The 17,239-nt window shown below is 36.7% G+C and overlaps 1 protein-coding gene across 6 annotated transcripts in view; it reads right to left on the bottom strand.

Moving 5' to 3' along the window:
* Positions 1-17,239, bottom strand: part of LOC121864165 (N-chimaerin-like) — a 72,464-nt gene that overhangs the window by 44,949 nt on the left and 10,276 nt on the right. For 5 of the 6 annotated variants that reach the window (XM_042363149.1, XM_042363150.1, XM_042363148.1 and 2 more), the window contains one exon: positions 6,322-17,164. In XM_042363149.1, the coding sequence (XP_042219083.1) occupies positions 16,975-17,164 (190 nt within the window). In that variant the 3' untranslated portion in view covers positions 6,322-16,974. Of the gene's footprint in view, positions 1-6,321; positions 17,165-17,239 lie in introns of those variants that run through there. The other variant, XR_006088557.1, reaches the window with a different exon arrangement.

Raw genomic sequence — 17,239 nt, 5'->3', positions numbered from 1 at the left:
CAGAATGAACCAACCCACACACACACAACACAACGGAAACAGGAGCGAAACTAAACGAAACTTGAATCTATATTATACAAGTGTTGACTAATGAGACAAAATGCTGCTGCTAACATTATAAAAAAAGTTACTCACACGGCATAAATGTTTCACAAGCTATATGCATTTCTAACCCAACTCAACAGAACCTAACCTAACCCAATCCAACCTAACCTAACCTAACCTAACCTAACCTAACCTAACCCAACCTAACCGTACCTACCTTAACAAATCTAGTATTCTTATGGACACTATATACGGTATCTTGTGTCGCCTGTTGAAGTACCACTCTTAAAAAGTATCTGAGCTGAAACCCTTATTTAATCTTTATATATATATCGTAAGGTTAAGTGATCTACCGAGTTGATATGGAATAAAATTTAATGTTGTTTCCTTTAGTGATGACAGAAAACTATATGAGACAGACACTCTTGCCTTTCCCTTCCTAAGACACCCCCCTTCCTCATTCCTTTCCCTTCCTCATTCCTTTCCCTTCCTAAGACACCCCTTCCTCATTCCTTTCCCTTCCTAAGACACCCCTTCCTCGTTCCTTTCCCTTCCTAAGACACCCCTTCCTCGTTCCTTTCCCTTCCTAAGACACCACTTCCTCGTTCATTTCCCTTCCTAAGACACCCCTTCCTCGTTCCTTTCCCTTCCTAAGACACCCCTTCCTCGTTCCTTTCCCTTCCTAAGACACCCCTTCCTCATTCCTTTCCCTTCCTTAGCCAGCACAGTTAAGGGAGGGTGATGGCCGGTGGTTCTAAAGGTGATGGTGGGGGGGGGGGAGGGGAAGGTAGGGAAAGGAGGGAAGGTAGGGAAGAAGAGGGAAGGTAGGAAGAAGGAGGGAAGGTAGGAAGAAGGAGGGAATAGAAGGAGGGATGGGATTTGAGGAAGAGGAGGAGGAGTAATTCATGGAAGGATGAGACACTCCCATGGTGTTTCCTGTGGCCCTGACTTCCCTGCCCTTAACTCCACCCCTCCAACACTTTTTTGTACCCTTCACGTACACTCTTCACCTACTATATCATATTCTTCAACAATTATTATTTTTCTCCATCCCTATCCCTTCCATCACCACCACCACTCTCCACGTCCTCCTCCTCCACCACTACTATCACTACATCCTCCTCCTCCACCACCATCACTACATCCTCCACCACCATCATCACTACATCCTCCACCATCATCACTACATCCTCCTCCACCACCATCATCACTACATCCTCCTCCTCTACCACCATCATCACTACATCCTCCTCCACCACCATCATCACTACATCCTCCTCCACCACCATCATCACTACATCCTCCTCCTCCTCCTCCTCCACCTCTCTCTACATCATCCTCCTCCACCATCTCCTCCTCCAACACCAACCCCCCTTCACCACCACCCCAATCACCACACCACCATCAACCTCTTCATATCTATACAAACGTCATTATTTACCCATTATCAAGGAAAACAAAACAGAAGATATTATTCACACAAATATCACTCGTGTTTGTGAAGAAATTACAAAAAACAACTATTATTCAACAAGAACCCGAACTGCCCAACAGGAAGCGGTATAACAACTCGGTCAGGAACAATGAAGAAACTGTGTAGATTTAAAACGCCTGAGTGAGAGTCTTTGCTGCTACACAGTTCCTCGAAAACTATTGGACTGCTGCTCCACAAGATGAGACGTCTCCTTGTTGATATAGTCTCGTCTATATACAACTAGTCTCTTACTCAGTATCTCTCCGTGTTCCATAATCCATCTCTTTACTTTCTCCTTTCCCTCCGCAAGCACAATGGTCAGTGTATCAATGATATGCAACTAATCATCTCCCCGCCTTCCAATCACTTAACGAATCATACATCAGTATTCATTGTCTCGTCGACTGTGGAAGTGTTCAGGAAACTCGAACTTCATCATCATTCACCGCCTTCATTCTCTCGCTTCATGCATAATGACTTCCTATCATTTCACCTTACGTCACATCTTTTTCTCCTCATATAACCCACAAAACTTACATAATAATATCCTATTTACATAACCGCCTTATCTCTTTCTCTCCCTCCCCCCTACATTTCTCCCTCACTTTCGAGCAACAGTGACGAAGGTATAATATGTTACAGTAAGCAGTGTGGTGGTATAGCCTCGCCCTACAGCACCTGTCTTGAGATAAAGTGAATGTGTCTAGCTCTACGACACTGCCACGGCCTCACTCTTTATGGATGGATGTTGATTGAAATCTATTTGACCGCCGTATAAACACCACGAGACCAAAAAAATAAATAAATTGCCTTTATTCTTCATCCTTTATCGTCTCAACGTGTTTTGATTGTTTACGCTCGAGCAAAAATGTACAAAGTACAATAATTTGATGTAAATGAAGTGTGCATTAAAGGAACCGTCACATGATAATCGCCCGGCCAAAAATAATCACTTTACATAAATTATTTTTTCTTGTATCATATCATATTACTGCTGTTCCGTCACTACTAAATATAAACATACAGCGTGTGATAAACTGCCCTTAACTGCACCACGGTAAAATTAGAAAAAGATTACTTTTTCACATCTTGTTTTTTTTTCTTCTTCTCTTATCCCTCCATCACTATTTCTGTCACTCCTAAATATAAAACTTACACACTATGATAAAGTGGCTTAAACTCAGGAACGGAGTCTGATTACACCTCAGTTTCACGCTTGGTTAAAGTGTGTCTTCTTTAGATGAACTAAACACGGGTTCTGTAGACCGTACCCACTATATGGCCTTACATAAAACAAAAGACACGTATAATTTCGACGAGTCTTATTAAAACGAGTTACCCTCTCACACGGATAGCTATTCCCGTTAATAAACTTACTAATTTTAACCATCACTTAAGGTTACATATTGTTACACACTCGTTAAGCATGAAATTTTTATACACCGCCTCCCTCCCTCCCTCCCCAGTCGCCGAGGGAAACGAGAATCGGTTGTACTTGTGGCCGGCCAGTTTATGTACTACATTTAGTTATTCCGGACGATATCTATGGCTTAACAACACCATACGTGAATACAAATTATGATCGAGTAATTGCCAATATGTCTGACTACTTAATATTAATAACTATAACCGTAATTAAACTCATCATCTACAGTACACCGACATATAAACATTAACATCAACATTATTAACAGCAAATTTACCAACATCATTAATATTAAGGTCACTGATACATAAAATCATTAAAAGGGGGCATTATCAACGTAATTAACGAAAACATCATCACCAACACTTTTAACATCAATACTAACATCAGCCCATCAATATTAACAATTAACGTCAGCATTAACATCAAATCAATATCAACAAGACATATATTACATCAAGAACAGCAATAGCAAACCTAATCGACAAAAAAATACTATCTACAACATCAGTGACAAATAAGGTTCTCAAAGGCTTATCAAAATGGAGTCAGATTTCTTTACGTTCCCCGGGGTACATCTGAGTCAGACCCTAAGACCAGATAAAGTTGACATCACATGACAGTGGGCGGAGTTCACGGACCGATAATCCCTACAGGAACATACACAATGGGGGGTCATCTGATTGGCCACCTTTTCTTGGCCACGATCCGGTGGTATTGGCCCATTAAGTGGCGGTAAGTTGGCCCTGAGCCAGCCAAGACCAGGATTCACCACAGGACTCGAAAAAAATATAGAAACCTGTTTGACATTCTCGTAAATTGTAATAGTTAACAATATTCCAAACCTGCAGTGTTGTTGTCTGTAGGGAGGGTCTGACAGCACGAATCACACACAGGGAGGGTAAAGATAAAACTTGGATCACCTGAAGATTAACCACCTCAGCTCATTTCACCCTAACACTATCTGAAGGGTTAGGATAAGATAGGTTAGTATCAAGGGTGGTTAACTTTAAGGTAAAATAAACTGGGGGGTTAATCTTAAGGTGACACTCAAACAATATTTGGCAATTTGACATGGTTTTTAACTTCGACTTGTCTATGTTTACCAAAAAAATTCGCTAGACAAGTGACATTAAAGTAACACAGGTTTTCTATGATCTATTTCACACATTTTTATCATTGGTTGAAAATCCTCTGGTCACGGGCCTAAAGAGAGAGGGTCATAACACACAGATTACTGGTGACAGGTAATACTGTTGTCGGAAGATCATATTCCAGGCACATAAACAACCTGTTAACTGGTGAGGTTAACACAAATAAACTGTCTAACCTGCAGGATGGACGTGTACACTAGTGCTTTCATGGACACGTTCACACACTTAAAGTCGCTGTATATACGCGTACACATTTATGCACGGGTGTAAACAAACTACTGTTAATAAGATGGAAACTAAAATGGCCTAAAATTTACACCAAGTCTCAACTGTGAATAAATGTGGTGTTTATTTAGTTAAAATATAAAAAAAATACTGATAAACTCAACATAAACTTAAATGTGACAGAGCATCATCAAGGGAATAAATATGACTTACAATAAAGCCACCAAATACCAAGTGTAAATAATAAACACCATAACGTAGCTTCGCAAAACAGTTCAAATTCACACAAAATATATATTACAGTATTTGTACGGGAATTTACACTTATTGAACACATGAGTAGGATTAAAACCTTCATACTTCAGGGTGTCATAAAATGTTACTAAATCAAGCAGTACATAATAAGATTAATAGGTACAGGTGTAGTAAGACCTCAGGATATGTATTCTTAAGAGTCACATATTATTTTTTCCTCTAATATCTATATACAAACGACCCACTGAAGCGACATCTTAAAATGGGATTGAAATTCAACTGAGGCTTATGTAATACTAGACATGTTCTTTTATCCACCCCCTCCCCCCCACACACAATGATCTTGCATCCCCAACTACCACCACAACCACAAAGTAACTCCCCAACCCTCCACAACCACGTTCTCCCTAACCCTCCACAACCACGTTCTCCCTAACCCTCCACAACCACGTTCTCCCTAACCCTCCACTACCACGTTCTCCCTAACCCTCCACTACCACGTTCTCTCTAACCCTCCACTACCACGTTCTCTCTAACCCTCCACCAATACTGCCACTCTCTCTAACCATCCACCACCACAACCACATTTCCCATAACCCTTCCATAGGTCTACCGCCCTGTGTGAACAAGTATTTCCTTATTTTCATTCTGCATAACTTGGCGAGCTTGTAGTTACAATATGTCCATCCTTATCAGGGTTACTAATCCTAAGGCTCTCAGTCTACAGGTACTTGGATAATTGAGATGACACAGTTCCAGAATCGTCTTAGTCGCTGTGTTGCACCTCTTCTAGTGGTTATATCCTTCTGGAGGTGAATGATTTATCACAACTCCATTATCTTTCTCCTTATTGGCAGTATCCAGGAAAGTGTTAACAGAATAGTTGTGCTTAGGATTGTTGTATCCTACGTGCAAGGTCTTGCATTTTGTAATGTTAAAAGAGAATTTGCCAGTCTCGAAACCATTTGAACAACGCATTCAGGTTTTCCTCATTGTTGTGACATCAACCTGACTTGCTACCTTTCCAATATCATAATGTCGTTCGCAAACTTGACAATGTGGCTCGATATATTTTCATCTATGTCGTTTACGTAGATAACAAACAGGGTGGATCCAAGGATAGGGCCTTGTGGCACTCCACTGAGAACCTTTTTCCATTCAGAATGTATAGAATGTACTCCATTTATTACCACTTTGTGTTGCCTGTTTTTGATCCAGTTGTTAATCCACATGAAAATTTTGCCTGTGATACCAAGTGCCTAGATCTTAGAGGCTAGTCATGCATGTGAGACTGTCAAATGCCTTGGAGAAATCCATGTACAATACATCCACTGGTGAGCCTTGGTCCACATATTCTGTTACCGTTTCAAGGAATGTGAGTAAGTTTGTCAGACAGGATTTTTCATGACACCTTGTTGTGATGTGTTGATAAGGCAGTGTTCAGTCAGGTGTTGGATGATGGCGGCCTGTAGTTTTCTGCCGCACTTTTCCTACCCTTCTTGTATACTGCAGTGGCTAAGTGGATACAGTGCTCTCCTCCCCTCAAAGGTTTGCTGATTTGTAGCCATTACACCTAATTGTAAAACATAATCCCAAATTTACAGGTAGGGAAGTGAAGAATATCTAGGGCAGTCTTGACTACACTGCCATCTTACGTGCTGATAAAAAGGTTAAGTCTACAGTGTGCTGTGTCTGTACTAGGGCGACTTACATAGCATTAATAAAAGATATAAAACACTGAACAAGGAAGAACCATTTATTTTAAATTATATAAAAATCAAACATACAGACGATCATCTTAAATCATTAGTGTAAATGCCAGCATTAAATGCATGATCACAGTTCTCCTGTGACTTCCTGACATTCATTCACCAATCCCTGCTAAGCAGGAAGCTATCACTGTATTTTTGGCATATATAAACCTTACTCCATCAATGTTAAATCCTGCCTAAAAGTTTCTCCTGTTAATAAGGTATTCAACTTTTAATTTATATTAACAAAATTGTTACAAACTGAATATACTGTTGAGATGATTAAGTTGAAACAGGATTACCATTAAGCAGGTTTATCACGCCATTTACCACACAAATTTCCTGGCTTTTACAGATCCAAATTTCCATTTCTATAGGCTCCTTTATATATTAATATAAAATGTTTGAGACTTACAAATAAAGGAAAAACTCTATAAACCTTATCACCTCTTACAGACAAACTACAGTATTCTACTCAACTTTATCATGTTATTGTTCTAAAGAAATAATTAAGACTATAATATCATTGTTGTCCTTTCATAATCACAACACTTTACTGGATATTGTAAAACATTATGTAACACAAAAATATGATCACTCTTACCATTTTTCAATAAAACAAATAATTACTACAAAAACACAAATAAAAATACAACTGTCAATAAGAAGGAAGCTGAGGATCACAAGGCCATTTTTTCCCAATAGCCTTTATTTTCCATGGCTAATTTCCATTTTTTTAGGTTTCAAAACAAAATTAATGCTTTCCAAGGTTACAGGGCTATTATAGATTTTTCAGTGCCCATTGAAGCTCTGATTAAAGTGGGACAATTCCCCATCAAGCCACAAAAAATCTGAGGGACCTTAAATCTGAATAGTACAGAAAAGTACAGTACAGTAATTAAAAAAAATGCAATTACAAAAACCATTCAAGAATATGTTGTGATGTAGCCACACACTCAGGTCTGACTTTAAATTCATAGTTGTTTGCTCGAGTTATTGAGTTCATAACTGCCGGCCGGACAGAGGAATGGATGACTGCACACATCAGTAAAAACCATGCATTCCGAGTCCCCTTCCTGGGATGGCCGGAGACAATAACCACACAGGAATAGTCCAAAGAGTCACTTAAATAATATGTAGTATTGTAAGACAGTATCAAAGCAGTGAATATGTGTACTGTACTAGGTGAATTACAGATACAGTCAGGTGTACCAGGAGGAAGGATGTGCTTAAGCAGAACGACTAAGCGACAATGCCAAATATATGAGGTGTCTTTTATAACGTGAAATAAAAAGTGCCACCTATGGGTTTAAATGTCCCCAAAACAGATGATATAAATGGCCTAATGTGCAGCCTTATTCTAACTATTTCTGTAACACTACCATATTTGCTATTAAAGACCCCCTCCCCCCATAACAGCTGACTTCATTCTAAAATCTCTTTCCACACAGGCTGCTAATTGGGGTAAAAAACAATATAATTTTTAGTTACCTTCTTACTGGTATAGCTAAAACCCCCTTTGTGTTGTTGTGATAATATTGATCAAAATATTATCACCATCTACAGTTATAAGCAGCTGGGTGTGATCTCCACTCATCAATATGAAAACTGCCTGGATCTTGTGTTCAATGATAATTCAGGTAAAGAAATCTAAAATAATCTCTCCTGAACTTTTTGAACAATTCCACTGGGTAGAGCTCCCTGAGGAGTTCTCTGAATTTTATAAGAACAACAATATGAAGAGCACAAGACATTTCCTAAGGTGGACCTTACATGCAGACCTGTAAATCCCAGCTGCTGTATCTGGATTTTATCTGTATTTGTGGTAGTTTATCCTAATGCACTCTCCAAACAACTGCAGTACAATAATTCAATCAGAACCAAGGAGATATCCTTTCTGACAAAAAACTGTCATGAAGACAGGTAAAGTTGCAATCAGTGTCTGATCACTGTGTGAGTGATACCATGTTGGCCCCACCTACTGGCAGTCACGAGGAACACTGATCAAAATAAGAGACAAATCTTACATAAGTAACCCTGAGGCACTTGTCTGAACACCTTTACTTCATTCACATAAGAGACCCAATGGTTGCCACAAATACTTTCTTACATATTTCATTTTAGTATATATTGGTACAGCATTGTACTGTAAATACTCTATAAACCAACCAATAAAAGATGATAAACCCAATAAATGTTATCATATGATCAGGAGAATGGGAAAGAGCAAAATGGGAATATCTTCCTAGAGATCCAGTTTACAGATTAGGGTGGCAGGAGTTCCCTTTTTTTGTGTGAACTGTGAGAACTGGTTATGGCCGGAAGAATAGCTGCTCTTACAGCACCATGTCACTGTGCTGTTTATAAACATGACAAGACAGGTCGTCATGGAGAATTAACTTGCTCCCTAAACAATAAGTCATTCATAAAATCTGTTATCATATACAGGAACTTAATTTTATGAATAATTAAATGTACATTGTACAATATAAAAAATCTATATGCAATAAGCTTATCCTTTAAATTTGAACATGAACAGTGTAACAGTTGTATAATAATATTTCTGTGCATCGTAAACCACTACAATAGTACCGTACTCAATTACTCAACAAATAATAACTAATTTGTGCTGTCAACTAACAATACCAATAAACAACTTACTGAGAAAGAGTCAGTGATGAATGCTAAAGTTGGAACAAGATAAATAGTTAAATAGTTAATAGCAATTCTCATAGTAGGTGGGGAGTTACAGATAGGTGGCAGAGTTAACAAATTACAGTATGTTAAACAGTACAGTACAGTATCAGGTGTAATATGAAATTAGTTAGGAGTTACCCCATACTTACTACAATACCTAAGTAACTACAGTATACATTAGTATGAGAAGAAAATGCTTTTTGGTAATGATCACAGTAAACAGAGCCAACATTACCATGAACCTGTGTATGGTATGGCTCTATCAACCTCAAGGCCTCGTATGGGTTTAGTGGAAATATAAACACCTTTGGAAATGGTCTTCTTGCAGGTAAAAATTTCGCTCTAAAAGTGATGTAATATTAAGTACAAAGATTTAAAAAGAAAATTATGTGTACAGATAATTTTATAATACATAACTATACAATATTATTACATCTTTGTTAATAAGACTAGAACAATCGACTCTTGTGCACTCAGATGCATTTCATGTTTTGTTAGCTTAAAAAAAAATAATAACAATATACTCATACTGTACAGAGAACAGTTCATCATGCATACAATAGTTTCTAAAGTGTACGCCACATACTCATGAAACAATCCCGGCATGGTGTAAGTTGAAGGAAAAAAGAGTAGGGGAGATAAAATATTAAGTACTACATCAAAAACAATGACACACTTACTAAGCATCTAGTAACTGGAACACAGACGACACACCAAATAACAACAAAAAATTCTTGATGCCACTACCACTACTTAGGCTGTTAGAACCCACTACCATCTTATATTATACTACTAAGCAACTTCTACATAGGGTTATAAGAGGTACTGTATTGTGATATTAAAAAATGCAAGTGGCGCTGACGAGAGCATAAATATATAAGTCCACTATTTAGATGTTTCCCTTATTGTATAACATTTCTAAAAACAACAACAATATAATCTACAATGAAGACTTAAGTAGGATATAAGAGGGTATGTATCACTACCTGTATCACTTCTACAGGACACACGGCCATCACTGAGTAAGGTGCTGCTTCACTCTAATGCTCCACACCACGAGACATACAGAGGCATCTAACATATCATTCTGACCCTCAATCTTAGCTCAAAAGTATGAAGGTTATCCCACACTCATCACTCAACTCTTTATCTTGCCTTTTCACCTCATTATACTCTATACAAAGGCACTCTTATCTTCTCAGACCACTACAAAAATACAGTAAGTATACAGTATAGTAGTTTGTGAATTTTTTGGGTGTAAATTACAGGAATATTTTACGTACGGTATATGCTTTCATTAAATCATTGATATCGCTTGAACTCCTCACGTACCCCATTCTTAACACACAACACCTCTCTCCCAAGTTGTGTACTGATCTGCTTTTAACATTGCGACTGATTTTGTGCTCTAATAATTAAATATTTGTGTTACAGCCATAAAAAAAAGTAATAAATATATGTCTAATTTGTGTTACAGCCATAAAAAAAGTCATAAATATATGTCTATCTGCCGTGAATAATGCAGTATTACTTTGTTTTTTCAATCTACTTCTATGATGTGGGAAGGAGGCTAGTGGCTTCTTTAACCCCCCAATGTGCCTGATGTTACCCTCATGAGTCCAGTGTTAAGTGCAGGAGAAAACCAGAGTTCATGGAGATAACCCGCACTATTTGGTAGGGTCACACTGGATAACAACCTTCTCACACTCAAACAAGGGACCACACCCAAAATTGCAGTGGTGAGACACAAATGCACTATGGCAATACCTCCTATTAAAAAGAAACTAGAGCTTATTAAATACATCAGGGACATATAGCTGTCATCACTTCCACATTTTCAAGTGTAGGGGATCTAAAGGAAAGCTGATTTAACCCTACCATTAATTAGGTAATGATGGTGTTACTGTAAACTAATGTAGTCACCGCTGAATTTTGTATCATGTCATCACTTTCTTTAACCACTAGACAAATCTTATGTTGTTATTGCATCCACAATTACAACAGCAACACTTGATCAATTTTGGCACAATTAGCAATGAAAGTTTAGCCATGTGGATCCTGTGACGTGTCAAACAAACCGACTAAAGAATTTCGAGGACACACCTACACACAGACAAGCAGGACTAAAAACAATAACCCACCCCACAGTTACAAGCAGGGGCATATACTGTGTGTAAAGTGATGGGGAGTTCACTAAATAAATATGAAATACATTTCATCAAAAGATACGAAGTGTACAATATGTCATTACAAGAATGAAGCAAAATTAGACAGAGGAAAGCAATAAATTATTGAGGAATGCGTGTCAGAGTGCTAGGCCAGCAATAAGAATATTACCGCAGAAGAGGAATAAACCAGATAGACACACTCCAAATATATGAGATAATGTCCATTTTAGACATACCTGTATCACACTATGGAGCCATTCATCAGTTTTGCTGAGTAAAGATCTGGATTTGTTCAAAATGGACTCGCATACTGTATTCTTACACATATATTTTTAAAGATAAAAATTATTTATATACTTTCTATATGTATATATGACTTCAAAGTACACTGAAAGCAAACAGTATTAAGAAAGTCCTTGAATATCTTGGCCAAAAAGCCATATTTGATAAAAGCTTTTGTGCCTCATTTTAACAATCAATGTTATTCTAAGTAGGTTTCCTTAAAGTGATGTTCAACACTTTATTAACAAACTATTATCATAATAAAATGCTCTGCTTCATATCAAACAAAACTTATTGAGAAAAATATATAAGCAACTGATAAATCTGTACATTAGAAAAGATATATAAATTATTGCCCTTTATAGATAAACATTTACTAATTGTACGGGTAATATTATTTATCGTCTTTTACACAAAGCAAAAATTTTTTCAATATCTACAGTAAACTCATAATAAGAAAGGCTTTTTGTGAAACACAATTCTCTTAAGACACGGTTCAGTATATAAAGGTCCACTAAAAGCTACAACAACACAAAGTCCTCACTCACTTAGGAGTGATTTATGGGGAAGATTTAGTCACATTAGGAGTCAACAGCCAAATGAAAGTTCAGGCTCAGTGAATCACTTACATGAATCACTAGAATACACTTTGTTTGTAACAACACACACCCATGCTCACGTTATTTCTGATAAGGGAAGGATAAAATTTTGACAAAAATGCTTGCTACAAGAAGTTGAGAGGTCCTCAGTATTTGTGACTCCAGCAGTGAATTTCACGTTATCAGTACAGTACAGTACATTAGTTTGTCTTGTAATTTACTTGCTTTTTTTATTATTCACAGGATACTATAGATTATGAAGAATTTCAAACTCTCATCTTAATTCAATTACAGTATCTGTCCTAGGAAGAGTTTCTGGTAGTCTGAGTCTCACATTCACAAAGATTTGATTAGATTTACTTTACCCCCAACTTGAGTACAGAAAATATTCCTCATTGTGATTCAAAGGTTATTTTAGATGATGTGTTTGCATTTTATCCCTAGTCAACCAATTAGATGTGTTCTCACATCTCAAGTTATGAGAACCTAACCCCAGGACCATAACCTTATTTATACTACAGTATTTGTTCATCAATTCAACAGTACCGTACACAGTTTAACTAGGTCATAGCGTTTAGTTTAACATAACAGTGTGTCTTATCAAGGGGTTACTGTATAAGATGAGCATAAACTGTTAACAACATGGTGCATATGGAAAACACCTGTAAAGAATTTACCATGAACACTATCAAGGAGGTATAATGTACACATGTATTAGTACCTCCATGGTTGGCACTCTTGACTACAATATACAGTCAGTCCCCGAGTTACGAACGGACTACATTTCTGGACTATTGTACGTCAATCTGTTTGTAAGTCATAACAGTGTTCATATGTGAGGTTAAAACACAACCGTGCCCATACAAACAGCAAGAATATCCCATACATGATAAATACGGTAACTACTGTAAATAAAGTGATGTTAAAAAATACAGTATTCCAGGATTCCATTCGTAGGTGTGGGTGTTTGTAAGTCGGGGACTGTCTGTACTGTATATGGAGACTTCATACACAAGTTATTATTTTTCTAATTAGAAGCCGGAAATATTCTGTTATGATTTTTTCTCTAACTGAATAGCATCAATAAGTTTCCCTCAATCAATTTTTTTCATTTATAACAAATTTCATTCTGAAAATACAGTTTTATTCATGTGATAAGTCTGGTATGAAACTATACAATGATCATCTGAGAAAATATCACTTGAAGTCTTATATGAATCTATTTGATGATTATCTGAGAAAATATTAGAAATTTAATACATTTAATAAATAAACAAAAGGGCCATCGAGCACTAATAATAACAAGAACTATAGCAAAGTGAACACAACAAGACATATAAAGATTATTGCTTTAAACTACTTTACTTCTATAAAGTACAAGTCTCACTGTTTGCTGGGAACTTACTTAGGCACCTACCTGTGGCCTAAATGCCTGTACAGCAAAAGACCTGCACACAACTGAAGAGGTTACAGTGTATCGTGTTTGTTTCAGGATAACAAGTTATTTGTGTAATAAAGTAACGACATGCATTGATATTACTTACAATGTAAACCAGGAATATTCTATGAATACATTAGTTTATTAATCTAATTGTATTTTAAAGCCTCCCTGCACCCTGTTTTCATTACCAGTTTCAGGTTTAGAAACTTTGCCTTTTGTAAATCACATGTCGCACTAATATTAAAATTGTGTATATATAAATAAATACACACACACACACACACACATACATTCATTCATATGAACACATTCATAAAATAGCTTCACTCATGAAATTATTTTCAACTCTTAAAAAACTAAATTTTATTAAATGAAACACAGATTACAATAACTACAAGAATGATAAAACTTGCAAGCTTTTCCATACTACTGTACAAGGCAGAGTGAGATGAATCACAAGATAATATTGACATTCTTTATTTGCTGTCACTTATTCTTCTTCCACACTATGGCCCCAAATATCTACCTAGTTTACACCTGTTGCTTCACACAACCCAGCATAAGCCATTAGCAGCACATCAATCTCCCAACATCCACCTGATCCATGTTGCTGCTTCCTGAATGTTTATCCCTCTCACCTCTAGTGTGTCTATCATACTAGTTTACAGGTATAACTTACCTAAATATACGTGGTACTCTCACAAATGCATTAGAGGATTAATGATAAAAATGATATCAAATGGTCAAAATGTTCATACTGTACACTGATATCTTGCCTAGATAGACCTACATACTCATGAAATGTAAAGTACAGTACATGTACAGCCAACTCCTGTTGAACACAAACAAGTGCATTGCAGTTTTCCTTATATATTACAAATGAAAAAAAAAAAATGCAACTGTTTTTTCCCAAAGTGCAGCTGAGGCAAGTGCTGTGTATTTTGTTCCTCATTAAGTGCCCAAGTCTGGCAAGCATACACACAAAAATATACCCCAATAATTGTTAGTCTACCCTGTGTAGTAGGCTAATGTTCAGATGCAGCTTGGCTACTTTACCATTAATCCTATTTATTACCCAACTAATTACAGTGAAGAAAAGGTATAAGGCAATGATTGTACAGTAGTGCTAAAAGTGAAGTTGTTAGAAAAATTAGTGACGTAAGTGCTGTGCCACTTGGGCAGGAAACTGGTTTGGAAGAATCCACAATATAGTTCACTACATACTATTCTTATTTCTGACAAAATAACCTGTGCCAATGTGAAATCGTCTGTACCTATACTGTATGTGCTAAAGTATCTCTTAGAATCATTGCTGATCCCCCACTTACAAGATCGAAGGGCTGTTCAGTACCCAGGTGGGCAGCCCAAATTCCAGCTTTCAGTGCAACAATTGGATGTCCAGAATGACAAGCGTGATAGAGATGGAGCACTATGGGGATGAGCAGCCACAAAGTGCCAGCAATACAGACAATGAAATAAAAAAGCAGAAAGAGGACAGAACAAAAGCCTTTAACCAATCAGAGAATAAATTGCCCTCTCCATAATGATAGCCTCAAGCTTATTAAATAACAATGCAGTTCTCCTATAATCAACCTCATGGTTAGACACCAAGAGAGGCAAGATAGTTTGATTCTTGATGGATAGTAGTTCACCTCCTATGTGGGAGGTGATCTCAAAAGGTTTTGTCAACCTTCCAAAAAGGTCATTTTAAACAATATTTTTGTGGGGGTTTGCTTATACAGTAAACCATACACAAACAATATTTATATATGAATGCTTTGTATTAACTGCAATAAATCAAACAATTCTAATTTTTTAAGATGCTAAGGCTGAGGTTCCTCCTTTGTCTCTCCATACATGAGGTTGCCAAACCAACATCTTTATGATTCTGGTCAAAATGAGAGAACATCTTGAAAGACAAGGTAGAGATTTCATTATAAATGGAGGAAGCTGGGTACTCCTCATCACTACACATGCTAAGTAGCTTCTTACAATAAAAAAGAATGGTTGCTAGAGTGCATATGACTGTAACACATTCCACCATCTTGGGTAAGAGCTGAAAGCACTCACTGGTTGAGTTTCCTACTACATGCCCCTGATTAGGCTCACAAATTTATGGGGCCAGTGGCTGGAAATAGAGTAGGATCAAATTTATGATGTCAAAGACTCTCAACTAATGCAACAGGATGGTTCTAACCACTTGGTGAACACTGTACAATATATGACTATATTTTCACATCTTTAATCAGCGAGGGTTCCATTGATAGAAGGAGAGGGGGTTGTGCCTCTCTCCTGGGCCTGCTCATGACCTCTGGGTTCAAGGCATAAACAGATATAACTGTGTCAACATGCAGGCACACCTTCCTGGTATGTGTTTATGCACAAAGATTGTCAGTCACATTTAACAAACATACTGTACTATAGTATTATAAAAGAGCAGTCAAAGATAGTTTTATCCTAAGCATTTACAGTATAAAAGGAAGTTGTTCATAGAACTGTCTTTCATTCAGTGAGCCAACTGGCAGACCACACAGGGGAGGACCATATCTTGATAACCTAATACTGTACGTACTAGTGTTTGTTCATAAGAATATAACTTCCCCACAAAATGTTTAGAGAATTCCAATTCTCCAATTCACATTTTGGAAAATAAATTCTTTATGCTTTTGTGGAACGTCAAAAAACACAAACCCGTTTTCTAAAATTTTAACTGGACCTTAAAAAATTACCTTTCCAAAAGTAAATCTTTTTATGTTAATTTTGAAAGAAGATTCATATTAAGTTCAACTAAATAGAGTTCATGTATTTAAAAATTAATGAATAAATAAATAAATAATTTTGAATAATTTCTATGCAACTTCACAATATTAAAAATATTGTCAAGTTTAAAGTTATTTCTTGCTGTCATATTCCATATCATTACTTTAAGTACCGGTAGTCGTTCAGTGTTACAATTTCAATCAACTACTTCTAACTTAAAAAATATTCAATGAACAAAATCAGGGCTAATCCTCAGCTTAGCATTTTACACAAATTTAATTATCAATTACTTTTGCAAAATTTAAAAAATTTAATTTACCTAAAATATCACATATCAGTATTCTTCACCTACACCACTTGCATATTGCTACTGCATATATAATATTACCTATATAAAACAAGATTAATTTAATTATTTTCTCCTCTATTATATATAATATTTTGTGTAAAAAATTTATGATCTAAAATGAGTTGTTTGTTAAAAACACACTGCAGTATATTTCATACAAGACCACATGACATTGTATAAAGGTTAACTGCCATAATATATATCTATTACATCATGTTAGTAACTCTATAAACAATTCATCTGAGAAATAATTAAATCTACTTTAAAGAAGGCACAAGTTACTTGGTGCAAGTTTTCTCTACAACAAGGTGTGTCTGTGAATCTTGAGATACTTACATTACAATTGTGTTAGGGAAAAATTTCTCGGTGACACACAATGAGCACTTCCACAACTCTAGGCTCTTGAGCTGTATTCGCCAAAGCAAGTAAATCTGCTGGTTGAATGTCATCACCCACATCAGTCTCAACAAGTGTGGGTGCAAAGACTGTACTCAGGCTGGTGGCAGACATCTTATTGACTGCACAGTGATCACAAACCCTTAAAAGGAAAAAGTCTGAATAAATCCTCCTTCCATATATTGAACAGTATTGCTACTTTACACAGCATCAAGAT

This window comes from Homarus americanus, unplaced genomic scaffold (genome assembly GCF_018991925.1).
Source record: "Homarus americanus isolate GMGI-L3 unplaced genomic scaffold, GMGI_Hamer_2.0 scaffold26351, whole genome shotgun sequence".
NCBI classification, from domain to species: Eukaryota; Metazoa; Arthropoda; class Malacostraca; order Decapoda; family Nephropidae; genus Homarus; species Homarus americanus.
This window is presented reverse-complemented; position numbering and strand designations above follow the sequence as displayed.